Raw genomic sequence first — 22,157 nt, 5'->3', positions numbered from 1 at the left:
GAGGCCATGTGTGGCTGTGCCATTGGCAGCTGCCGGAACCCCCGCCCCCTCAGTGCGTTGCGCACAATGAAAAATGGAGCTGGGCAGGTCATGTAATATGTAGGGCAGATAACCAGTGGACCATTAGAGTTTTGAGGTCTGCAGGAAATTATTTGGGAGGCGAAACTAAAGGCCAGTATATAGTTTGGCGTTCTCGGCGCACCAGGCCGCAGCAGGCGAAGTCAGATACGCTGCGCTAGCGATGCCAGGGGTGCAAGAAATTTGCTTCCTCTACAGTTCGGTGTGCGCATGCAGCGCGAGGCTGGCGCCATCTCTGCGTCCAGGAGTGCAACTTCACAGCCACGGCGAACAGCTGTTTCCATGGCGCATGCGCGTCTTGCATATACCCGTGCCGTTCAGGTAGCGCGCGCGCTGTTTACGCGCCTAAAATGAAAACTTTTGCGGCATGGCGTTAAGGGAAGTTGAAACAGTTTTCAATTTCCATGAATTGCTGGGATTGGGAAGAACAGACCTAATAATTTACGGTTCCGAAAATTTTTTTTCGTTTTGTTAATATAAGGGGCGGAAATCGCTTTCTAAATCACCCGCGCGGACACGCCCCCATCGCTTCCCGGAGCGCCGGGTGAGGTTGTTGCCAGAGGAGAGAATCGGCGAGAGCGACGTCATGGGCGGAGACCGAGCCAACTGAGCTGCGGACCGGCGTGCTGACATGTGCTGGCATGCCTCTTTCCGTCCTGCGCTTTACTGAACGACGCTACGAGAGATCTGCCGCCGCCGCCGCCGCTCACGTTTGTTTTGCGATTTTCGTAAACTGTTCTTTCCTTCTGTGCTGCGTGAGTGCCTACAGCCAAGGGCGCCCAACATGCCCTCGTTCTATGCAGCATTCGGCTACGCGAATACAGGTGGGCGAGACAATGTGGTGTTTCACAAATTCCCGAAGGAAAAGAAGCTTGCAATGCAGTGGGTACCGTATTTACACGATTGTAAGTCGACTCGAATGTAAGTCGACCCCCCCATATCGCGTGACCGAAAAAAAAAAATTAAGAGTGCATACCCGAGGGCGCATTCGATAACGAAAATTTATTAGTAGCTGACATGGTCACTGGACTACTCGTCTTCACTAGTGCTGCCATCGTCATCGTTGCTGCGGTCCCACAGCGCGTCGTGGTCCAGCGAAATTTCAAATTTGGCAAACATCTTGCAGAACAGCAGCCCACGCCAAATGCACCTAACCACACGCAGCCGTCAGGGAGGCTCTTTTGACAGGTCCGGTTAGCGTAATTTCGCAGTCTTCTGCCGCCAGCCACTCGTTGTACTCACGGCGGAGCAGAACCTTAAAATTAAGGCGAAGGTCCGGGCTTGTTTCATGACCACGTCGCACTTCACTGGCAGGGACCGATCACGCATTTCAGCGACGTACGCCGCGAGCTTAGCATACAGCTCCGGAAAGCGTCCAGACTTCGGCACGTGGAAAATTTCTCACTTGCCGTCACAGGTGAAAATTTCGCTTCGCTGCAGTCGCCACTCTCGCACCACCCGTTTAGAAACATCGAAATTGCGGCCCGCTGCGCAGCGATTTGTTTCTTCGGCGTAAAGGATGGCAACCCTCTTGAACGTTGCTGTGAACGAGTCCCGAACGATTAGTGGGCCTGGAGCACTCATGACTACTGGGGAAGCATAGAAGTAGCACGTAGCCGGCAGTCAAGTGGACGCGTCTAGCCTTTTAACAGAAAAGAGAAACCCGCAAGCGCTGTCTGCTCTTCCATGAACTACCGATGCTCCCCGCAAGCGCCGCCGTTCTGAGGGTGCCGCCGCAAATGGGAACAGCGGCGCTTCCATCAACTATCGACACCCCCTCACCCATCATTGTTGCATGCACTGTAAAACTCAAAAATGTTCAAAAACCCTTCCGAAAAGCGAACAAACACGCGGGATAGCGAAAAGATACGGGTAGGGCCATAGAGGAACCATAAAATTGTAACTACATTGTAGCTCCCGTTGGTATCGTTTTTTTTGGCGGCGCCATGTTTTGGTTTCGATTGTAAGTCGACCCCCCAACTTCAGACTTTCAAATTTAAAAAAAGGGGTCGACTTACAATCGTGTAAATACGGTACGTGCAGTGAGGAGAGATAAGTTCGTGCCGACGAAATCAACTGTGCTGTGCTCGGACCATTTCCGCGACAGTGACTATCATCGGAGCTTGACAACGATGCGGGCAATCGGTATTCCAGTTAAATCGGCGCGACTGAAGCCCGGCGTTGTTCCGTCTATATTCTCCTACAAGAGAAACACCTCGCCACCTCCAAAAGCGGCCTTCGCCAAGAGGAGAAAGCGTGAGGTAAGGGTTTTAATGTGCACACGGGCAATTTTTTACCAGATGATCACCTTAGTGTCGAACAAATGGTCTACGACGAAGCGAGGTGGAGGCACAGCCAGGAATATGCACCTACATGCAAAGTGCTTGCCGTTTTCATCCTGTTTTGCCTCTCCGCTTTGTCACGGAACACTGTACTACAGCTGTTTGTTCGGCGCTGTTCTGATACGGTGAAATAACTGGCCGGGGGTACGCTTGCGCATTCAGTGACATTTGTTATTCGTCCTACCTCGCGGTGCTCGCAGATTTAGCTGTTCAGCATTCGTGTTCAAATCGCATGACATGAGGTGTTACGGTAATATTTTCATGCTCGCGTTAGAGTAGTTGAACTCGGCGTGTAAAAACTTCATTCCGTAGATTTCGCACTCGCAGCTTGCTACCAGCAGCGAAATGCCGCAAAAGCGAGCGTCAGCACAGCCGCGCCCGTGGCAAGGCGAACGGGCTCAATTAACGAAGTAACGTTGTGAGGTATTGAAGTTATCAACGTTCGACGTGGTCCAGCTCAATACAGGCATCGCTGCTTGGCAAAAAAAATTTTCTTGGCCTTGTTCCTAGGGAACTAGCTATGCATCACGCATGGGAAAATTATTATTTGAAAGTAATTATATTACATTACTCATTACTGTCTTATTACGCTCATTGATTTGAATTACATTACCAATTACCGCCCTAAAAAAGTAATGGTATTACTTTACGATTGCTTCCAAAAAGTTTTCATGCATACAAGAAACCAAAAGCAAAGTATAAAGGGACGCCAACCTTTCTTCAAGGTAACATACACTTTCATGCCCTCCCCCCATGTTTCTCAATGACACCTCACCACATTACCAACGTTCTGACGCCATACACAGCTTACTGGTGCATATTTAGCGCAATTACTAAATTACTTTAGCCATGAAATTAGACAAAATATTTCACATTAATATCACTAGACAACTAATCCATCACATAAATTACTGAAAAGGTATTTCAATTATTGTAAGTAATCCAACTGCTCTCATGTATACTGATATGCTGAAATTCATGACATCCATGCCTTGCACTCTTTCAGATACTAGCAGAGCTCCTTGAGAACCGAGCCCCTGATGAACCTGTTCCACTACCATCACCAATCGAAGATTTTGAAGCAGCCAGTGTGACACAGGCATATAATGAAGAGTTTGAAGCTAAGATTTCCAGCGTGTGAGAAGGTGCACACATCGCTCTCGCTGTTGGCACACTCAACATCGTCGTTGCCGCCGTTGCCGCCATCGTTTTCCGTATCGGCTGTGGGTTCAAACATGTACGGGTAAAATACAAGCTGTCAAAGACAGCGAGAACGTTCCATCTTACAACTCAGCTATGAAGCCAGAACAGCAGAACCGCATGCTACCAGAGAGAAATGAATGGTGCTACGCTCTGAAACGGAGACATGCCGCGGCGCTGACCGGCGACTACCGCCAACGATGTCACAGCGGCCCCGACCAATCACGGGCAACAGCGGCGTTCGCGCGATGCCCTGAGGCGCTGGTGCGCGTTTTCTTGAAAAAACAGCCGCTTGCGTTTGTTTCTGCCCTTTTTGAACCAGATATTCGTGTTCAGGGGATTCAAAACTGTAGAATGCCACAGAGAACTCATTTTTTTCTAAAAGTGTTTCCGCTTCCCTTTAACTTGTCCTGACAGCCAGAAAAAAAATTATAGGGTTTTAAGTGCCAAACCACTTTTTGATTATGAGGCACGCCGTAGTGGAGGACTCCGGAAATTTCGACCACCTGGGGTTCTTTAATGTGCTCCTAAATCTAAGCACACGGGTGCTTTTCGCATTTCGCCCCCATCGAAATGCGGCCGCTGTGCCTGACAGCCAGAACATCGCACTCATATTGCTAGTACGTCGGCTACGTCAGTGACGGAAGCAGACCATGTACATACGAGAGCTATTCAACAAGCACCCTCAACTCGACGACTACCACCAGCTAGTACAGGAGCTGCGAAATGCAGCTTACCTGTGGCGAGACCACACTGCTTTCGTATAGCTTCCCATGTGTTGTTCTTCCGCTCTGTGTCGTGTTAGTCCATGCGTTTCACATCGTATACACATGGATAGTTGTGAATCGCTTCAAGCAGGCGCTCAATAAGTGCGTCCTCACTCGCGCTGTCATCACACACGGATGTTGAAAAAATCACAGCCGCAGTGTCAGTATGCGCACCGCAGGCCGCCATTCTGCCTTCTGCTCGCTGCCGCTATAGTGCGCAGTGCATTCTGGTCTAGCGGCAGCCGCGTGAAATGAACACGCTCTATGTCCATTGGCGGCGTCCAGTTCGCCAAGCGCACCTGGGCACACCAGCCACGCTGTGACGCCGGACTGTAGACTGTGTGCTTTTCACCGACGTCGCTTAACCGTGCCGCCTGTGGCCGCGCGCACGCGTTATGCCGGAGTGTATCTTGCCCTTAAGAAATTTGCAGGTACATGTTGGAATCATCTAGTGCTAGACGAAGGCAAATGGGGATCACTGGGAGAGGCCTTTGTCCTGCATTGGACATAAAAATCTGCTGATGATGTGGAATAAAATGGAGCTGTGCAGGCCACCTAATGCATAGGGTAAATAACCGGTCGTCTACGAGTGACAGAATGGGTGTCATGGGATAAGAAGCACCGCTGAGAATGTTTGAGAATTTGATTCTAGGATGAAATGACGAAATTTGAGGCATCAGGTAGAAGACAGAGTAATTGATGATGATTATGATGATTGGTTGGTGCTTGTTTTTGTCATCTTCCACTGTCGCTTTTCCTGTCTGCTGTTCACTTAGCTGTCATGGAATGTGCACAGTGCATCCCAGACTGGGTTCTCAATAGTTGTTAATCCCCTTGTACAGATTATAACACAGACATCACAGTGGAGCTCTCTAATTGGGCTTGAGTATAGCATCAGTTCTCCACTCTTGCAAACACATATCTTTGAACATTATGTGTGCACTTAAGTCTGTCTTGTATTCCGCTATTTCCTGAAAAATAGGTCATGCAACCGCTTGCGCATGCCTTGTTTCGGTTATAAAGGTTGTTGAAAGCTGGCACCTCCATTTTTTCATCCATGCGTCATCTGTTCATTTCAGTTAATTGCTATAAGCCAGCTTTGACCTTTTGGAATGGTTAGGAACACATATTGAAATTTTCTTGTTGCTTCAACATAACAGTTCAACCAACATGTGTTGTAGGCAACAGTGCGATTTAAATTCAGGATCTTGTGCTTTTATGTGCACTTTGCAGAAAAACGTTGTGCTGTGTCCCATGAGTGGAAAGCCAATCAGAGCCAAGGACCTGATTCCAGTCAAGTTCACACCTGTTGTTGATCCAGACGAGAAGGCACCACTCATCACCAGAAAGGCAAGACCATGTTTCATCGTGACTGCATGACAAATGAGTACTTCTTTTTGTGTGTTGATTTTTTATTTACATTGTATTTGTCCCTAATGTTCATGCCAGGATTATCAAGTTCCTTGTGGGCACTAGTGAAATTGCAGACCTCCTGAACTCCTCAAAATGGCAGAAAGGGAAATCTTCTGAACCCTGCAGGGGTGTCTGTGTCAGCAGGCATTTGCTTTCTTACAACATAAAGGACTGAAGCACGTGGGTGCCAGACACTCCCGCACCTAGCTATGCGCATCTTAGCTGTATCCAGGACAAGGTGGATTCTGACGGTTGAGGCGATGCCAAATGCGTGGGCCTTTAAGGCCCCTCAGTGGACGCAGCACACACCTGTGGCTTCAGCTTTATGTAGACGGCACTCCATACTGGCCCATCCAAGGGAAACCAGCTGGTCACTTTTCCCTATCCCTCTCCTTGATCTCTTACTTTCCAATCAACTTTTTTTTCTATCCTGTTTTCCTCTTTCTTCCCAAATTTCAATATTTCCCAGGTGGCTTGGGCTAAAGGCAAATACTAAGTTGACGTGGACTGTTTAAATACCATTCCAGAAACCTCGCAATGCTCGTTGCATGCCAAGAAAAGACTTAGTTTACAAGAAAATTGCACCTGAAAGGTCCGAGTACGTTTTTAGTTATTCAAATATCCCACCACCCAGCTGGAGCAGTGGTGATGTTGCATACGCCATCATCGCCCTTTGCTGCCGCCGGTGAGTAAAACAGCGCCCAACAGACGGCGGTACGGTTTCTTGCCCAAAATGCAAACGCACGGCCATGGAGAAACCGAGCCTAGGCATAGCGGTGGATTCGCCGCTGCAGCTGGTTTTTGGTGAAGTGGTGTCGGCCGTTCGGGCATCTTGCAACATCACATGAAATTTAGATTCTCTGCTACTTGCAGTTTATGCGATTTTTGCAAGCCAGCAAAACTAGCGCAGCACTACACGATTACGAAACTACCGAAACAAGCAAGCATGGGTGGTGCAGAGTCGAGCGCAAATGAAACCTTTTGGCTGCCCGCGTTGTGGCCAAGGGTAACCTCAATGAGATCTTTTTTTAAAAGTAAAATAGGACTGGACAAGTAGTATTTTTATTTTGTCTTTTAATGCAATACAGGGATGTTTTTGTAACAAGTGGTTGAGTTGTAGTGACAGAATATAACGGAGGAGTGCTTTCATCATCGGCCAAGTACTTGAATTTTCCGGGGGAATCTCTAATCATTTTAAACAGAACACTAGGTATTTTGACAGGGACAACGAGGGAGACATGACACAGAGTGCACTGACTTGCAACTGAAGTTTGCAACTGAAGTTGGAACGAAGAATATATAACAGCTCCAAACGACAGGAGAACAAAAAAACATTCATAAATTCACAGTCAAGCATACATGCCATTCTGATCAAGGGAGATAACTGTAATCATCATATCCCCCCCGCTTAGAATGCTAGTTCTTTGGACGAAATCGATAAGGAGGGGCTACTGATGCATGCATCTTTTGACCAGGTGATGTGCGCTGCTTCGATGATTTCACGTGTTAATTGGTTACTTAAACGTGTGTTCGAGCAAAGTCAGGGTGGCAAGCCTTGCTGTCGCAGTCCCTACAGTGGATGCCAAGATGCCCTTCTACAGTATTATGCACATTGTTGTTGCACTCCTTCAGGCATTCATTAAGGCATCTCCCCGTTTGGCCAACATAAAGCCTACCACATGACTAGGGAATGGCATAGACAACACCCTCTTTACAAGAGATGAATTGATTTTCATGTTTGATGTTGCACTCTCTTGGAACGAAATTGGTAATAATTATTTTGCACATCTTCCTAAGCTTATCCAGAGCCGAGAAAATGACTTTGACACATATTCTTTTAGCTGTCCTTCTTATTATGTGGGAGACATGACGAATATAAGGCACTACAGTGGTTTGTTCTTTTTCCTTTCGTGTCATCGAATCTACCCGTTCTCCGTTTCTGTTTTTGCTCAAACTACTGAGGATAGTTTCTGACACTGACACTAGCAGCTGCTTGGGATAACCAGCCTTTACAAGACAATCAGTTTGATGATTGAAGCTTTCTAGCATGGAGTGCACGCAAGATTTGTTAAGCGTATTGTGATAGCATGATTTGGCCATGGCTCATTTCATCAGCTTAGAATGAGATGATGTAAAAGGTAGCAATGGCTTATTGCTTCGCAGCTCATAAGACTAACACATGTGATGTTGCATTAATCTGAGTTTGTTATCCAAAAATCTGTTGACTTTGTTTTCTGGCACTTCAGCGGTTAGTATGAGCGGATGAAGGATAATGATGTCCGGCATTTACCTCAATTTCTCGATTATTAAGGTTCTGTTTGCGATAATATTGATGCCTTAGAGATTCTCAAGCACGAATCTGTCCCTTAAGCTTGACTTAATATTTGCCTCTAGTGTCCCTTTAACCTAGTGTAGAATCCAGCCTTGGGTATGTTAGATTATAGTAGCTATATAGAGCTAGCGTCTGCTATTCCTTGAGGGGGGATATTCTGTAAGTGTGGAGCTAGTGGACATGTCCATTTTGTATGCTTCTGGAGTTCGAATTGGCTGGGCTGGTTTACGCGTCAGAAGGACACAGGCACCCATAGCCAATCAGCACTTCAGTAGCAGACGAAATGGACATGTCCACTAGGTGGACACTTACAGAATAGGCCTCCACTTCTTGCGTCTCCTTGTTGTGCTTGGTGGTGTGCAAGGGGGCATCACTGCCGAAATTAATGGGGCTTGATGGCATCATCAACCTTTCCGAAACTGTCTGATCGTCCTGTTTCAAAGAGAAGACACACTGATACGTTTTTAGCTTTTTTTTTCAACAGCAACAAACCTTTGCATGTTTCCATATTATACATATGGAGAATCCTGGAAAGATGGTTAGAACCTTTCACCCTTTGTTGCAATATGTCTCGCTGACACACTTGGATGCGAATACAAAGCCGCAAAAATGGCCAGTGGTGACCTCCTCCTCGAGGTCCATAACAAGGACCAGTATGAAAAATTGCCCAAACTTGCTGTTTTTTTATAACATCCTAATCTCCATAAGCCAACACTATTCCATGAACAGCATGCAAAGAGTGGCACCAGAACAAGAATTGGTTGACTTAACTCTTTCCTGTCTGTGGGAAAAGAGGTACTTTTTGGGTAGTAAAAAATCATTTACTAAATGATTTTTTAACTGCTAGAACGAATGCTTGATATTAGAAGGCGTGGTATCAATTTGCAGAAGAACTAGCATCCGCGAATTTCCTAATTTCATCGCCCTACCTTGTCTTCTGCCCTCGACTCTGCTTCCCTTCTTTTCGTACCCATTCTGTAACCATAATGGTCCAACGATCATCTAACCTCCGCGTTACATGACCTGCCCAGCTCCATTTTTTTCTCTTAATGTCAATTAGAATATCGGCTCTACCAGTTTGCTCTCTGATCCAATCCACTCTCTTTCCGTCTCTTAACGTTATGCTTAGCATTCTTCGTTCTATCGCTCTTTGCGCGGTCCTTAACTTGTTTTCAAGCTTCTTTGTCAGTCTCTAAGTCTCTGCCCCATATGTCAGTACCAGTAAAATGCACTGATTGTACACCTTCTTTTTCAGTGATAACGGTAAGCTTCCACTCAGGAGCTGACAATGTCTGCCATGTGCGATCCAACCCATTTTCATTCTTCTATGAATTTCCTTCTCATGATCAGGGTTCCCTGTGATTAATTGACCTGTGTAAGCATACTCCACAGACTCTAGAGGCTGACTGGCGATCATGAACTCTCGTTCCCTTGCCCGGCTATTCATCATTATCTTTGTCTTCTACATATTAATCTTCAACCCCACTCTTGCACTCTCTCTGTTAAGGTCCTCAATCATTTGCTGTAACTCGTCTGCAGTATTGCTGTATAGAACAATGTCATCGGCAAACCAAAGGTTGCCGAAATATTCGCCATCGTCCTTGCTCCTAAGCCTTCCCAATTTCGTAGCTCGAATACTTCATCCAAGCATGTAGTGAATAGCATGGGAAAGATTGTGTCTCCTTGTCTGACCCCTTTCTTTATAGCTATCTTCCTGATGTTCTTGTGTAGCATTAAGGTAGCTCTAGAACCTCTGTAGATATTTTCCAATGTATTTACGTAAGCGTTCTGTACTCCTTGATTACGTAATGCCTCTATGACTGCTGGTATCTCTACTCAATGAAATGCCTTTTCGTAATCTATGAAAGCCATTAGAGAGGCTTATTATACTCTGTGCATTTCTCGATTACCTGATAATGACGCGGATGTGATCCATTGTAGAATATCTCTTCCTGAAGCCAGCCTGTTCTCTTGGTTGGCTAAAGTCCAGGTATTGCAAATTATCTTTGTGAATATTTTATATAATACTGGGAGTAAGCTAATGGGCCTATAATCTTTCAAATATAGGCCCACCAGCTTATTTCAGTGGTATGGCAGAGCACACCTGACTGTGCAGACTGTGGGCACTGAGCACATTGTTGGTCTTGTGTAAGTCAGGGTAAAAGAAAACATCTCACTCAAACAGGCATGTAGGGATGTCTCATCTATGCAGGGAGCACCTTATGCCACTCACAGTGAACTGGTGGTAGGCCCTTCTGAGCAGAAGCAGCCTGCTCCGCCACCCAGCAAGAAGAGCCAACCGGCCTGAAAGCTTAGGGCCTCTGGTTGGGCAGAGATGCTCAAAACGACCGCAAGTGGGCATCTAGTGCCTTGGCGGCAGACACATCCCTTGGTCCATTAGCGTCTCGGGTAACGAAGTAATAATGCAGCTCCCTGGAGTGCTCAAAAATTTTCAAACCATGCATCACAGTGGCCAGAAAAAGTTCTCTTGGCTAATGATTTCCCTCTTTTAGACACACAGCACAAACCTTTTCTTTATATGAACACACATGTAGTACAGCGGAACAGAAACATAACGGCGAGACACTCGACCGTAAGTCTAGACATTATTCTAAACAAACGGTCCAATCATTCTTTTACCATTGTCAAGCCAGAAGCCACCTTGAAGAACTGTAACAGCTTTGCACGGTGAGCTCCACATTGATACTCCAGTGACGCAGCTCACATTTTTCAATATTATTGCACTGCTGGGTACCTGCATGGAAAGATGCTGTCATTGTTCTGATCTTGAAGCAAGATAAGGGACCCACTCCGGTGACAAGTTACTGCCCAATAGTGCTTGTTTGCCAGCTGCCTTGGTAAGCTTTTCTTAAGAATGTTTAACCATTCCTATTTGTTCTTTTTTAAGTTAACAAATTGCTCACTTACCAACATTACCAGCAACGGCATTTCCGTTTTCACGAGAGAACTACACAGCCTATACTTGAGCATTGGTGTGAGCAGTTTTCTCTAATAATACTTTATCAAATGTGCAAACTGGAAGTATGATGAAGTTAAAGCATAGTGATAATCGGTAATAATAGCATGGCTGGAATATAGATACAGTCGAACCTCAATATATTGCTACAGAACAGCTGCCACAGTGTGGCTGCACTGAGGAGGACGAAGACGACGTGTGTGCCGACTTGATATAGCGTCGCCATTTTGGCTTCCGTGAGCTTACCTGTAAATTGTAAATAGTATTCGGCTTCAGCTTCCCGTAACATTAATTTGGTGGAGGTGGACGTTCCCCGTACCCGTCATAGAGCTTCGCAGCGGTCGCAACGGCGACAATGCAACTTCGACTCCTGCTGGCGGCACTTCATCTACACAACTGTCTCCGCCTGCAGCCCCGACCTACGTCGCCGTTTCCCCACCTCGGGATCCTAGTGTTTTCAACGGAGTCGGCAGTCCTGATGTTGACGACTGGCTCCGCTTATACGAACGTGTCAGCACCAGTCACAGGCGGGATCAGACTATTATGCTTGCCAACATAGTTTTCTACCTTGACGGAGCGCCATTGGCATGGTTCCAGACTCACGAAGAGGAGATCTCGAGCTGGGATCGCTTCAAAGACAAGCTACGCAACCTTTTTGGCAATCCGTTTGGTCGACAAGTCAACGCCAAGAAAGCCCTTGCCACACGTGTACCGACGTTGACCGAGTCCTAAGTGTCGTACATTCTCGACGTGTTGGCCCTTTGTGCCAAGGCTGACCCGAACATGACTGAGGACGATAAGGTTAATCACGTCCTCAAAGGCATTGCTGACGATGCCTTCAATTTACTGGTGTTTACGAACATCACCAGCATCGATACCATCCTCAAGGAGTGCCACCGTCTTGAGCATGCTAAAAGCCGCCGGGTATCCCAGCACATTACGCGACTTCCCAACACACCTGCTACGTCATCCTGTGATGACTTCTTCCACCAGCCGTCGCGATGTGACAACTTGACTCGCATCATTCGTCGTGAGGTCGAAGCGGCACAACCAGCGGCCCCTTAATTCCCGTTACCTGATAATTCTCCGGTGACAATCTCCTTGATCCAGGCTGTTGTCCATCAAGAGTTGTCCAACGTCGGCGTGCGATCCATTCGTTCCGTACGCTCGGAACCTTTGTCTCCACACACGTCCCCACCCCGCTCTTCTTACTCCTTCTATGGACAGCGCAACCCCTCCGAATGGGGAACCGTGGACGACAAGCCGATCTGTTTTAACTGCCGACGCATTGGACATGTCGCTCGCCACTGCAGCAGCCGCTGAACTTCTCCGTCGCGCTATTTTCCTGATTACTCCCCTCGCCCCTCTAGCGCATCCTTTTCCTTCGCCCCTTCTATGCCCGCACCATCATCTGACCCTGCGACACCTTTGACACGACCCCGCTACTCTTGCTCGCCTTCTCCCTCCCGCCGCCAATCTCGCTCGCCCCCGTCACGCCGTGCTTCTTCTCCGACCTACTCACCGCACCCTCGACCGGAAAACTAGACAGTGCAGCTTCTGGAGGTGAAGCTGCATTGACGACATTGGCACGAAATCCTCGCTTCACCTTACCCATGAACAAGAATCTTTTGGACGTTCTCGTCGACAATGTTCCTGTGTGCGCATTGATTGACACCGGGGCGCATGTGTCCATTATGAGTGCTGCTCTTCGCCGTCGGCTCAAGAAAGTTCTGACGCCCGCCCCAAACTGAGTTGTACAAGTCGCCGACGGAGGGACTGTCACTATTGTTGGCATGTCTTCTGCCCGACTCACCTTCTGCCCGACTCATCGAGCATTGCCCTCACAAACTCGTTCTCGGTCTGGATTTTTTTGCCCATCATTCTGCCCTCATTGTCTGTTCGGCCGGCTCACTTCGCCTTGAGTTGCCTCTTCTTGCCGACCCTGTGGACCCGCCTCCAAGCCATCTGAGCTGCATAGATTTTATTCGCCTACCACCTCACTCTGCGACACACGTCGTCTTCGTCCTCCTCAGTGCAGCCACACTGTGGCGGCTGTTCCGTAGCAATATCGAACAGCGCGGTGATCGCGAAATAGTTTGATATAGCCAGAATTTAATATATAAAATCACATAAAGGATGCGTAAAAAACGTATGCAAATCAGTCAATGAACCAAGGACACGATCAGGGATCGTTGTTCCGAGCATGCGATCGGTTGCGGCACACGCAATTGACCTAGGTCGCGCCAACGTCGTCTGCCGTGAGCACGCGGTCAATTGCACTGCATGAAATCAGCCTAGGCAGTGCCGACTTTGTCAGCCGTGCGAAGTCGGGGTGGCCTTGACCAATTGCACACTGCGCAACTGAATGCGCGCTCCGAACAACGATCCCCGATCACGCTTCAATCGTGGTGCAGGTAATTCGTACTTGAAGCCTCACACAAAGTACCTATATATTTGGCTGAAAGTGCTGCAGCAGTGTAGCCTGGTTCTTATTGGCGGCCGTGTACTTAAACATGGAGTCCTCAGCATGGTATAAACGATCCACAAGCGATAGGCTGGTGACCTCTTGCAGCATAGAAGGGCCAAAGCAGCTACAGCCTCAGTTAAGTCGGGAGCGGGGCAACATCAGTGCTTGCGGGATAAACCTTGGCAGCATCTTTGTTTGGCCGCTACGTCTGCTGCGATCTCCACGTCTGTCAATCGAAGCATTTTGAAACAGTGTCAGTAACGAAGTATTAAGTGGCATCTGCCAAGGCGCCTATGAGTGAGCACAGTGAGTGCGCACTGACGCACGTCTTTGTGTATGCAAACCGCCAGTCCTCGCGAAGCGTGGCAGGCACAGAGCACGGCACCGAGGAGGAGTCAGTGCGACAAGTGCAAAGGTTTGCCAACATTGTGCAAAGGGTAGTTGAAGTTGTCAAACTAGCCTAGCCGCTGCATGCGTATGCTGCTACGTTCAAATGCCGTCCTCGGAGCAATCGATCTGTGCAGCTATAGTGCGCAGCAGTCAGGAACGCCCATCGTGCCACCGCCCTCTTCGAGGCTGTTGCGGGAAAGCTCACTGCCTGTCACCAGAGCGCACGTGGTCTGGTGTGGCGGAGTTCGATATGTCCATTTTACGTCCGAGCCCGTTCGAAATAAAAAATTAAAATGCATGTGATTTTCTGGATGGTATAGAAAGTGTTCGATATACGCAATAACTCAATATATCCGTGTTCTATATATCAAGGTTTGACTGTATATATATCTGGTTCACAGTGCCACTGTTTAAGGGCCGCTCATATTGACTTGTCGTTGGGTGGAATGATGCAACTCGTATGCGCATATATGTATGTTCTGCTATATTTTGCCGTTGTTTCATGTCAGCAATGCACTGTTCCCACAATATTTGAAGCTAACAAAGTTAGTGGCTGTAGATGTGGATGTAAGCAAATGCACCACTTTGGTAAACCTGACGCGGAAGGCTGCACCCAAAGGCTTCTTGAATATGCAAAATGTCTAAAGAATGTGTAAAAGGAATACAATAAAATTGAGGGTCACTTTAGCATACGCCAAAGAGGATGAAGGTGAAAGCCTGCACACTCGAGATAAATTAATCAAATTACTTGACATTCTCATTCGAATGCGCTGTTATTCTTATTACAGTCAAACCTCGATATATCGAACACGGATATATCGAATTATTGTGTATATCGAACACTTTCTATATCACGTGGAAAATCGCATGCATTTTTAATTTATTTCGAACGGGGCCGGATGTAAAATGGATATATCGAACTCCGCCGCCCCAGACCAAGTGCGCTCTGTTGACAGGAGGCGAGCTTTCCCGCAACACTCTCGAAGATAGCGGCGGCGCGATGGGCGTTCCAGACTGCTGCGTACGAGAGCTCCCACATCGGTTGCGCCGAGGGCGCCATTTGAACGTAGCGGCGTACACACGTGGCGGCTTGGAGCCAGCCACGGCCGGTCTCGAGGGGAGCGCGCGCTTCGCGCGCTTTACAGCGCGCGATCCCCGGCCGTAAGCCAGCCCGGCCGCCTCAATCACGCGCGCCCGCGCCCCCGCCATGCGCGCGTGATCGAGGCGGCCGTGGAGTCAGTTGGAGCGCTTTGTCGGTGCTGGGCCACACAGCATGTGCATTGAGGACTTCGTTGGCGCTGACGACAGCACCGGAACAGTGGCGGAGTCAACAGACGTGGAGATCGCGGCAGAAGTGACTGCTGAGCGGCCAAACGAAGATGCTGCCGAGGATGATCCAGCAAGCGCTGATGTTGCCCCGCTCCCGACTGCAACTGAGGATGTAGCTGCTTTGGCCGTTGTACGCCGCTAGTGCGGCGCAATAGAAGGCACTGGACCGTCTCTTGTGAACCGTTTGGACTATGTTGAGGACGCCGTGGTCAAGCACGCGGTTGCCAATATGAAGCAGGCTACGCTGCTTCAGTACTTTCAGCGAACGAAATAAATATTTTGTTTGAAGCTTCGTGCGAGTATCTATTGCGCCACGATTGGTTCATTGATTGATTTGTGCTAGTTTTTGACGCGTTTTCTACGTGATTTTATATATCGAATTCTGGCTATATCGAACTATTTTGCGATCACCGCGCTGTTCGATATATCGAGGTTCGACTGTACTTGTTTTTTCTCACCAGTGGTTGCAGGTTCGAGTGCCTTAATTAACTGCACCCTAATTAACCTTGCTTAATTAACTCCAAAGGTGGCAGGTCTGACTCCAACCGAAGGTTGAGGGCTTGAGTGTCCTAATTAACTTAATTTTAATTAACTGTGCCCTAATAAACTTGACCTTAACACCAAAAGTCGGGGGTTTGACTCCCACATAAGCTCGAAAGTTCGACTCCTGTGAAGGTAGTGGATTCGAGTGCCTGAATTTATCTTAATTAACACGATGGTGATGGTGTCCCGCACATGGTCAAAATTGTTACACAAGCATCTGCATGTAGGTAAGACATGATCACGATGCATACTTGGTATGTTAAGTAAATTACTACACACTCGCTGTGGTTGTTTAGTGGCTATGGTGCTGGGATGTCATCGGCCTTACTGAGATTAAAGGAACTAGTGAGGCTTATACATTGCTGAATAACAGACATGTCCACTGCTATAGAGGTCTCCTAGACAAGAAGCAATACGTGGTATTCCTAATCCATAAGGACAGCGGGCAACATTGACGAATTCTACAGCATTAATGAGAAGGTAGCTGTAGTCATAATCAAACTTAATAAGAGGTATAGATTAAAGGTAGTAGAAGCCTACGCTCCGACATCCAGTCACGACGATGAGGAAGTAGATAAGTTTTATGAAAATGTTGAATGCAATGAGAAAAGTGCAAACTCAGTATACTGTAGTAACGGGCTACTTCAATGCGAAAGTCAGGAAAAAGCAGACTGGTGAGCAAGCAATTGGCAACTACTGCTTCGATTGTGGGAACGCTAGAGGAGAGATAGTGTTAAAATTCGCAGAAAGGAATAAACTTCGAATAATGAACACCTTTTTCAGGAAGTGTAGCAACAGAAAGTGGACCTGGAGAAGCCCTAATGTTGAAACAAGAAATGAAATTGACTTCATACTTTTTGCTGATCCCAGCGTAGTGCAGGATGTAGACGTGATAGGTACGGTAAAGTGTAGTGATCATAGGTTAATGAGGGCTAGGATTCACCTCAATTTGAAGAGAGAAAGAGCAAAATTGGTCAAGAAGAAACAGATCAACCTAGAGGCAGCAAGGGTAAAAGCACACAAATTCAGGCTGGTACGTGCAAACAAAATTCAGCCTTAAAACAGAAGGATGATGATGACATAGAGCTAATGAATGAAACTGTAACTAGGTTGGCTTGAGAGGCAGCAATTGAAGTGGGAGGTAAGGCCCCAAGGCAACCAGTAGGCAAGCTCTCCCAAGTAGCAAAGGACCTAATAAAGAAATGACAAAAATGAAAGTGTCCAATTGAAGAGATAAAATAGAATTCGCGGAACTGTCAAAACTGCAAAACTGATCAACAAGGTGAAAATAAGTGATATTCGAAAATATAATGTGAGAAAGGCTGAAGAAGCCGTAAAGAATGGACGCAGCCTGAAATCAGTGAGAAAGAAACTTGGCATAGGACAAACCAAGATGTATGCACTGAAAAATATGCAGGTAATATCATCAGCAATCTCGAATACATAGTAAAAGCAGCGGAAGAATTCTATACTAACCTGTACAGTACCCAGAGGAGTCAGGATACCTCGATTAGAAACAGTAATGAACAGGATAGAGGAACTCCTCCTATAACTAGCGATGAAATCAGAAGGGCCTTGCAAAACATGTAACGAGGAAGAGCAGCAGGAGAAGGAATAACAGTCGATTTAATCAAAGCTGGAGGAGACATAATGCTTGAAAAACTGGCGGCTCTTTATACGAAGTGTCTATCGACTGCAAGTTTCCCAGAAAACTGGAAGAATGCAAGCATTGTACTAATCCACAAAAAGGGAGACGTTAAAGAATTGAAATATTATAGGCTGATTAGCTTACTCCCAGTATTATATAAAATATTTACCAAAATAATCTCCAATAGAGTAAGGGCAATACTGGACTTTAGTCAACCAAGGGTACAGGCTGGCTTTAGGCAGGGATACTCTACAATGAATCACATCCATGTTATTAATCAGGTTATCAAGAAATCTGCAGAGTATAATAAGCCTCTCTGTATGGCTTTCATAGATTACGAAAAGGGATTTGATTCAGTAGAGACACCAACAGTCATAGCGGCATTACGTAATCAAGGAGTACAGAACACGTATGTAAATAACTTGGAAAATAACTGTGCTGGGGCTGGGCTAGGACTAGGGCTAGATGTGGGGTTGCGCTGGGGCTGGGGCTGGGCTGGGCTGGGCTGGGCTGGGCTGGGCTGGGCTGGGCGGTTGGGGTTAAAGTTGGGGTTAAGGTTGGGGTTAAGGTTGGGGTTGGGGTTGGGGTTGGGGCTGGGGCTGGGGCTGGGCTGGGCCGGGCTGGGTCGGGCTCTGCCCCGGGTTGGGTCGGGCCCTGCCCCGGGCCAAGTCCCCGGTGGCCAGCATGACATTGCTGATGTTGTTGATCGACTTTCGTTTGCTAACTATGGCTGTATCTACCACAGCTTATGCAGGCCGGTACATTCATCGAATGAGGCGCAACGGTTGAGCCATCGCTCGCTTGATAGCTGTTTGGCGTAGCAGCGTGCCATTCTGTAACCCTAATGATCCACCGGTTCTGACCTATGCAGTACATGACCTGCCCGGCTCCATTTTTTTCTCTTAATGTGAATTATAATATCGGCTATCCCTGTTTGCTCTTTGATCCACGCTGCTGTCTTCCTGTCTCTTAATGTTACGTCTTATGTTTTTCCTGAATAAAGGGTAAAATAGTCACTGAACCCTCATTTTTTCCTTATTGTGGTGCGGCATGGGGGTTCTGACCTTGGTGAACTAAACAAGCCACTGAATAAGAATAGCAATTTGGCTGAGCTGGTCTAAGTGATTTGCCAGGAACTTAGAACATCTAACTTATTGTTGCACTGCAACAGCTGTAAGCATCGTTTTGAAGAGGCAAATGGGCTGGATAGGCGTCATGATCGAGGTGACAGGTGCACAAGTCAACCATCAGTGGGTTTACGCGATAAGGAGTGCAAAAAAATAAAGAAGAAAATAGAAAAAACAACCCCTAATGTAGTCGGGTTTTATGGCCAGAGTTTTTGGAAGCTTTTACTAATAGTTGATAGACCTACCCATGTGACATCCGTCTTGGATGCAGTGTGTGATAACCCTATCACCTTGTTTATGTATATAGCTGTGTGTTCTTGGCCAATAAATCCGGTTGTCGATCAGCTCTAGCGCTTGTCCTCCTTTCGCTAAACCTTTGTTATTTTCCTTGTGCACTTGGCACACAAATCATGCCATAAGTACGGTACCTTGTTTAATCTAAAGAATATAAGGACCACATTATGGTTAATCTGTAGGCAAAGTATGAAGTGCATGGTTTAATTGCAGTCTTTGCAGTAAATTGTGTTCATGCATTCCGGAGCATTCTTTTATTGTGTTTTACATGCAGCATAAAATTTAGCCCATTGCCTTGGCGTAACTACATATGCCATGAAGATCAAATTTAGCAAACATGAAGGAGAAAGGCTGTCAAATCTGCGTGCATAGTTAAATTCATGTGGAATAAATACAGCTCTTGTGAAAAAATAATTTACCTAGTGCTTGCAAGCATTATATGTCCATTTACGCTATGTTTCCCAGTGGATCGAAGGGACACTGTTAAACAAAGCTTGTATTTGGCAGAAATAAGGCACATAAAGGCTTTTGCAATAAATTGCATACTTGAGTGCTCTAGAGCGTATATGATTGTGTTTGATGAGTGGCATAAACGTTAGCACAAAGCCCTGGCTTAACTAGAAATGCCGCCAATGTCAACCTTTTTAAAATGGGTAGACTATTACGCAAACCTGTGGGCAGTAATAAATGTGGGTGGAACAAACACAGCCTAAGTGTCACACTGCAATTGTCAGCTACATTTGCCAATGTCCCAAGGAACTCCCCATTATACCAAACTTATATTTAGTAGAAATAGCAGCCTTTGCACAACCAAAGGAGCCGGTCGGGCTGCAAAGCTTGGGGGTTATAAAATAAATGTTTTTGCAGTTTCTTTATTATTTCTTAAGAAATTCACTTTTCTTGATGTAATCCATGATCCAGCAAGTGATGTCTCGAACACCATGTGTTTTTACAAATAACACATTCCTGTACATTTTAATCTCGACTTCCTTTGGCTGTGTTGCAATTTTTTTTTCTTTTCAGGCTCGATACATGTGTGCTGTGACACATGACATCCTTGGCAATTCTGTACCTGTTGCAGCACTGAGAACCTCGTGAGTACATTGCATGCTTTTGCTTTGGTCTTTAAAATCTCTCCTCGTCATAGTGTCATAATCACATAAAGCCAACAGACAATCACCACAAGCAATGCATAGGGGGAATTACTTCTCTATTATAAATCAATATAAAAGCTACTCGCTGCAGGTGGAATATGAACCCATGTAGCATTACGCGTGCAATGCTCTTACCAATTGAGCTACTGCAGCTCTGTTTTCCCGTCCACTTCCATGGGTATTTATGTACAATTAAACCTCGATATAACGAACTTCAGTATAATGAAATTCTCTATATAACAAAGCATTTAACTTTTCATAAATCTTGTCCATAGAACACCATGTATTTAAAACCTCAACATACCAAAATGTGTCCTGTGCGATTTCAATATAACGAAATTTCGTTTCTGCCGCAAAGGAATGCCGAGACAATAAATGTAAGCTTCCGCGGACGCCGACGGTCAAATGACTGAATTACAAGGGGCTGCTTGCAGACACACCTCTCAAATCACACGCGGCGCAGCAAGAGTGACCGCCGAAGTGGAGCCGCATCATGTTCCGTATAAAGTCCAAGTGCGATACGATTGTTAGAGACAAGTAAAAGTGTACGAGGGTGAGACAAAAAGATGGTGGCTTCATGAGTGCTGCCTCGCCACATGACCAAAGGAAAAGAGGGGAGGGGAGCGAATTCATGGGAAAATGGTCAAGCACGTGCTCACGATTTCTGGCATGTGTCTTGGCCGCGGCTGCGCATGGCTGTAAGCGCAGCTGAGCGCATATGCAGCTGTGCACCTTGCTTCAGAGGTAATCTGCTGCTTGAGCAAAGAGTGAGGGTGCCGAGATGGCATGGCATCATGTTAGCTGTCTTCCTACGCATTTAGTACAGTGAAACCTCGTTAAACTGTAGTTGGCAAGAGCTCGGAAAAAGTATGTACTTAACGGTAGTACTACTTGACCGAATTAGCATGAGATCGCCCACTTACCTGTCAAAAACGGAACTCGAAGAGAGTGCGTTGAAAGGGGACAAAACATGGTGTTTATTTACTTCATACGACAAACGTGTTATTTTCGTTTGATGCCGCGGCGGCCTAGCAGTGACAACAGCAGCCTCAAACTTGCTGAAGCTGTGAGCCAGCTTTTCAGCCAGCCCCCTCTTCTCGGCAAACACTTGCATGGCAGATTCCTTGTTGGCGTTACATATTCTCCGTGCACAGGCGCAGTGTTGTTACAAAAGTCGCGGGGCACCTTTTCATTGTGAGGTGCTGTTCTCGTCGTGACGATTGCATTTATAAGGCTGACGTAACGCGCAGCTTCTGCCACTGCTGGGCCTGAATCGCCCGTGCTGTTGCTTTCCGTGTCGTCCTTATCACTGTTCCTAGTCGTCACTTTGGCAACAACAGAGGCAACAATGCCGAAAAATTTAACCTCATAGCTGACATCTCTTTGTGGTCGCAGCAGCGCTGCCGAGCAACTTCTTCGCATTCCAAATGCCACACACCTGTAGTCAACAGTAGACCCATGACGTGTGGCAGCGCCGACTTTTCGCGTCACATTCGATAGCACAAACGATGGCCCATTTTTCTTATAAGATAAGCACCCTGGGTCTTTTATATCCGTGTTTCAGCACGACGCGAGTTCTTGCTTGCATGATGCCACAATGCTCCCAGGCACGGCGCCGAAATGATGTTGATGTTGATGTGGCTTAACGCGCAAACGCACAGAGCGCTTGGAGGCCGTTGTGTTGATTTCTGAGGCTTGTTGTTCTGCCGGGCCGCCCGATAAAGACGTCGCACCGCCATGATTGCGCGACGAAAAGTGGAAACACTACATGTTAACCGATCTGCACGCAACAAGCTGGTACGGTTTATGCGGATACAAAACACATTATGTTCAATGGCCACCGAGTCGGGGATCTGACTTTACTTCTTTTAAAGTAAAACTATTGTTTAAGCGGGTACGGTTTAATGAGGTTTTCCTGTATTGGAGGTTGCTTAATCTCGAGTTACGGTGACTCGTTGGAGTGAGAAGCAGACTAAGCATTTGCGCCCTGCTGCCGGCACTTATCCCGATAGCATCATCCCAGTGCAGACAACACTCGGCTGTGGGCAGGGTGCCGAACCGGAATTTTTTCGGGTTCGGTTCAGCTTCGGGTTCAA

The 22,157-nt window shown here is 46.8% G+C and overlaps 1 protein-coding gene across 1 annotated transcript in view; it reads left to right on the top strand.

The window, feature by feature from the left end:
- LOC139057673 (nitric oxide synthase-interacting protein) overlaps positions 1-22,157 on the top strand; it is a 141,639-nt gene that overhangs the window by 93,026 nt on the left and 26,456 nt on the right. Inside the window, exons 5-6 of the mRNA XM_070536371.1 lie at positions 5,621-5,737; positions 19,931-20,001. Coding sequence (XP_070392472.1) covers positions 5,621-5,737; positions 19,931-20,001 — 188 coding nt within the window. The remainder of the gene's footprint in view (positions 1-5,620; positions 5,738-19,930; positions 20,002-22,157) is intronic.

The sequence above is a fragment of the Dermacentor albipictus genome, chromosome 3, assembly GCF_038994185.2.
Source record: "Dermacentor albipictus isolate Rhodes 1998 colony chromosome 3, USDA_Dalb.pri_finalv2, whole genome shotgun sequence".
NCBI lineage: Eukaryota > Metazoa > Arthropoda > Arachnida > Ixodida > Ixodidae > Dermacentor > Dermacentor albipictus.
The sequence above is the reverse complement of the archived record's forward strand: the minus strand, read 5'-3'. Positions and strand labels throughout refer to the sequence as shown.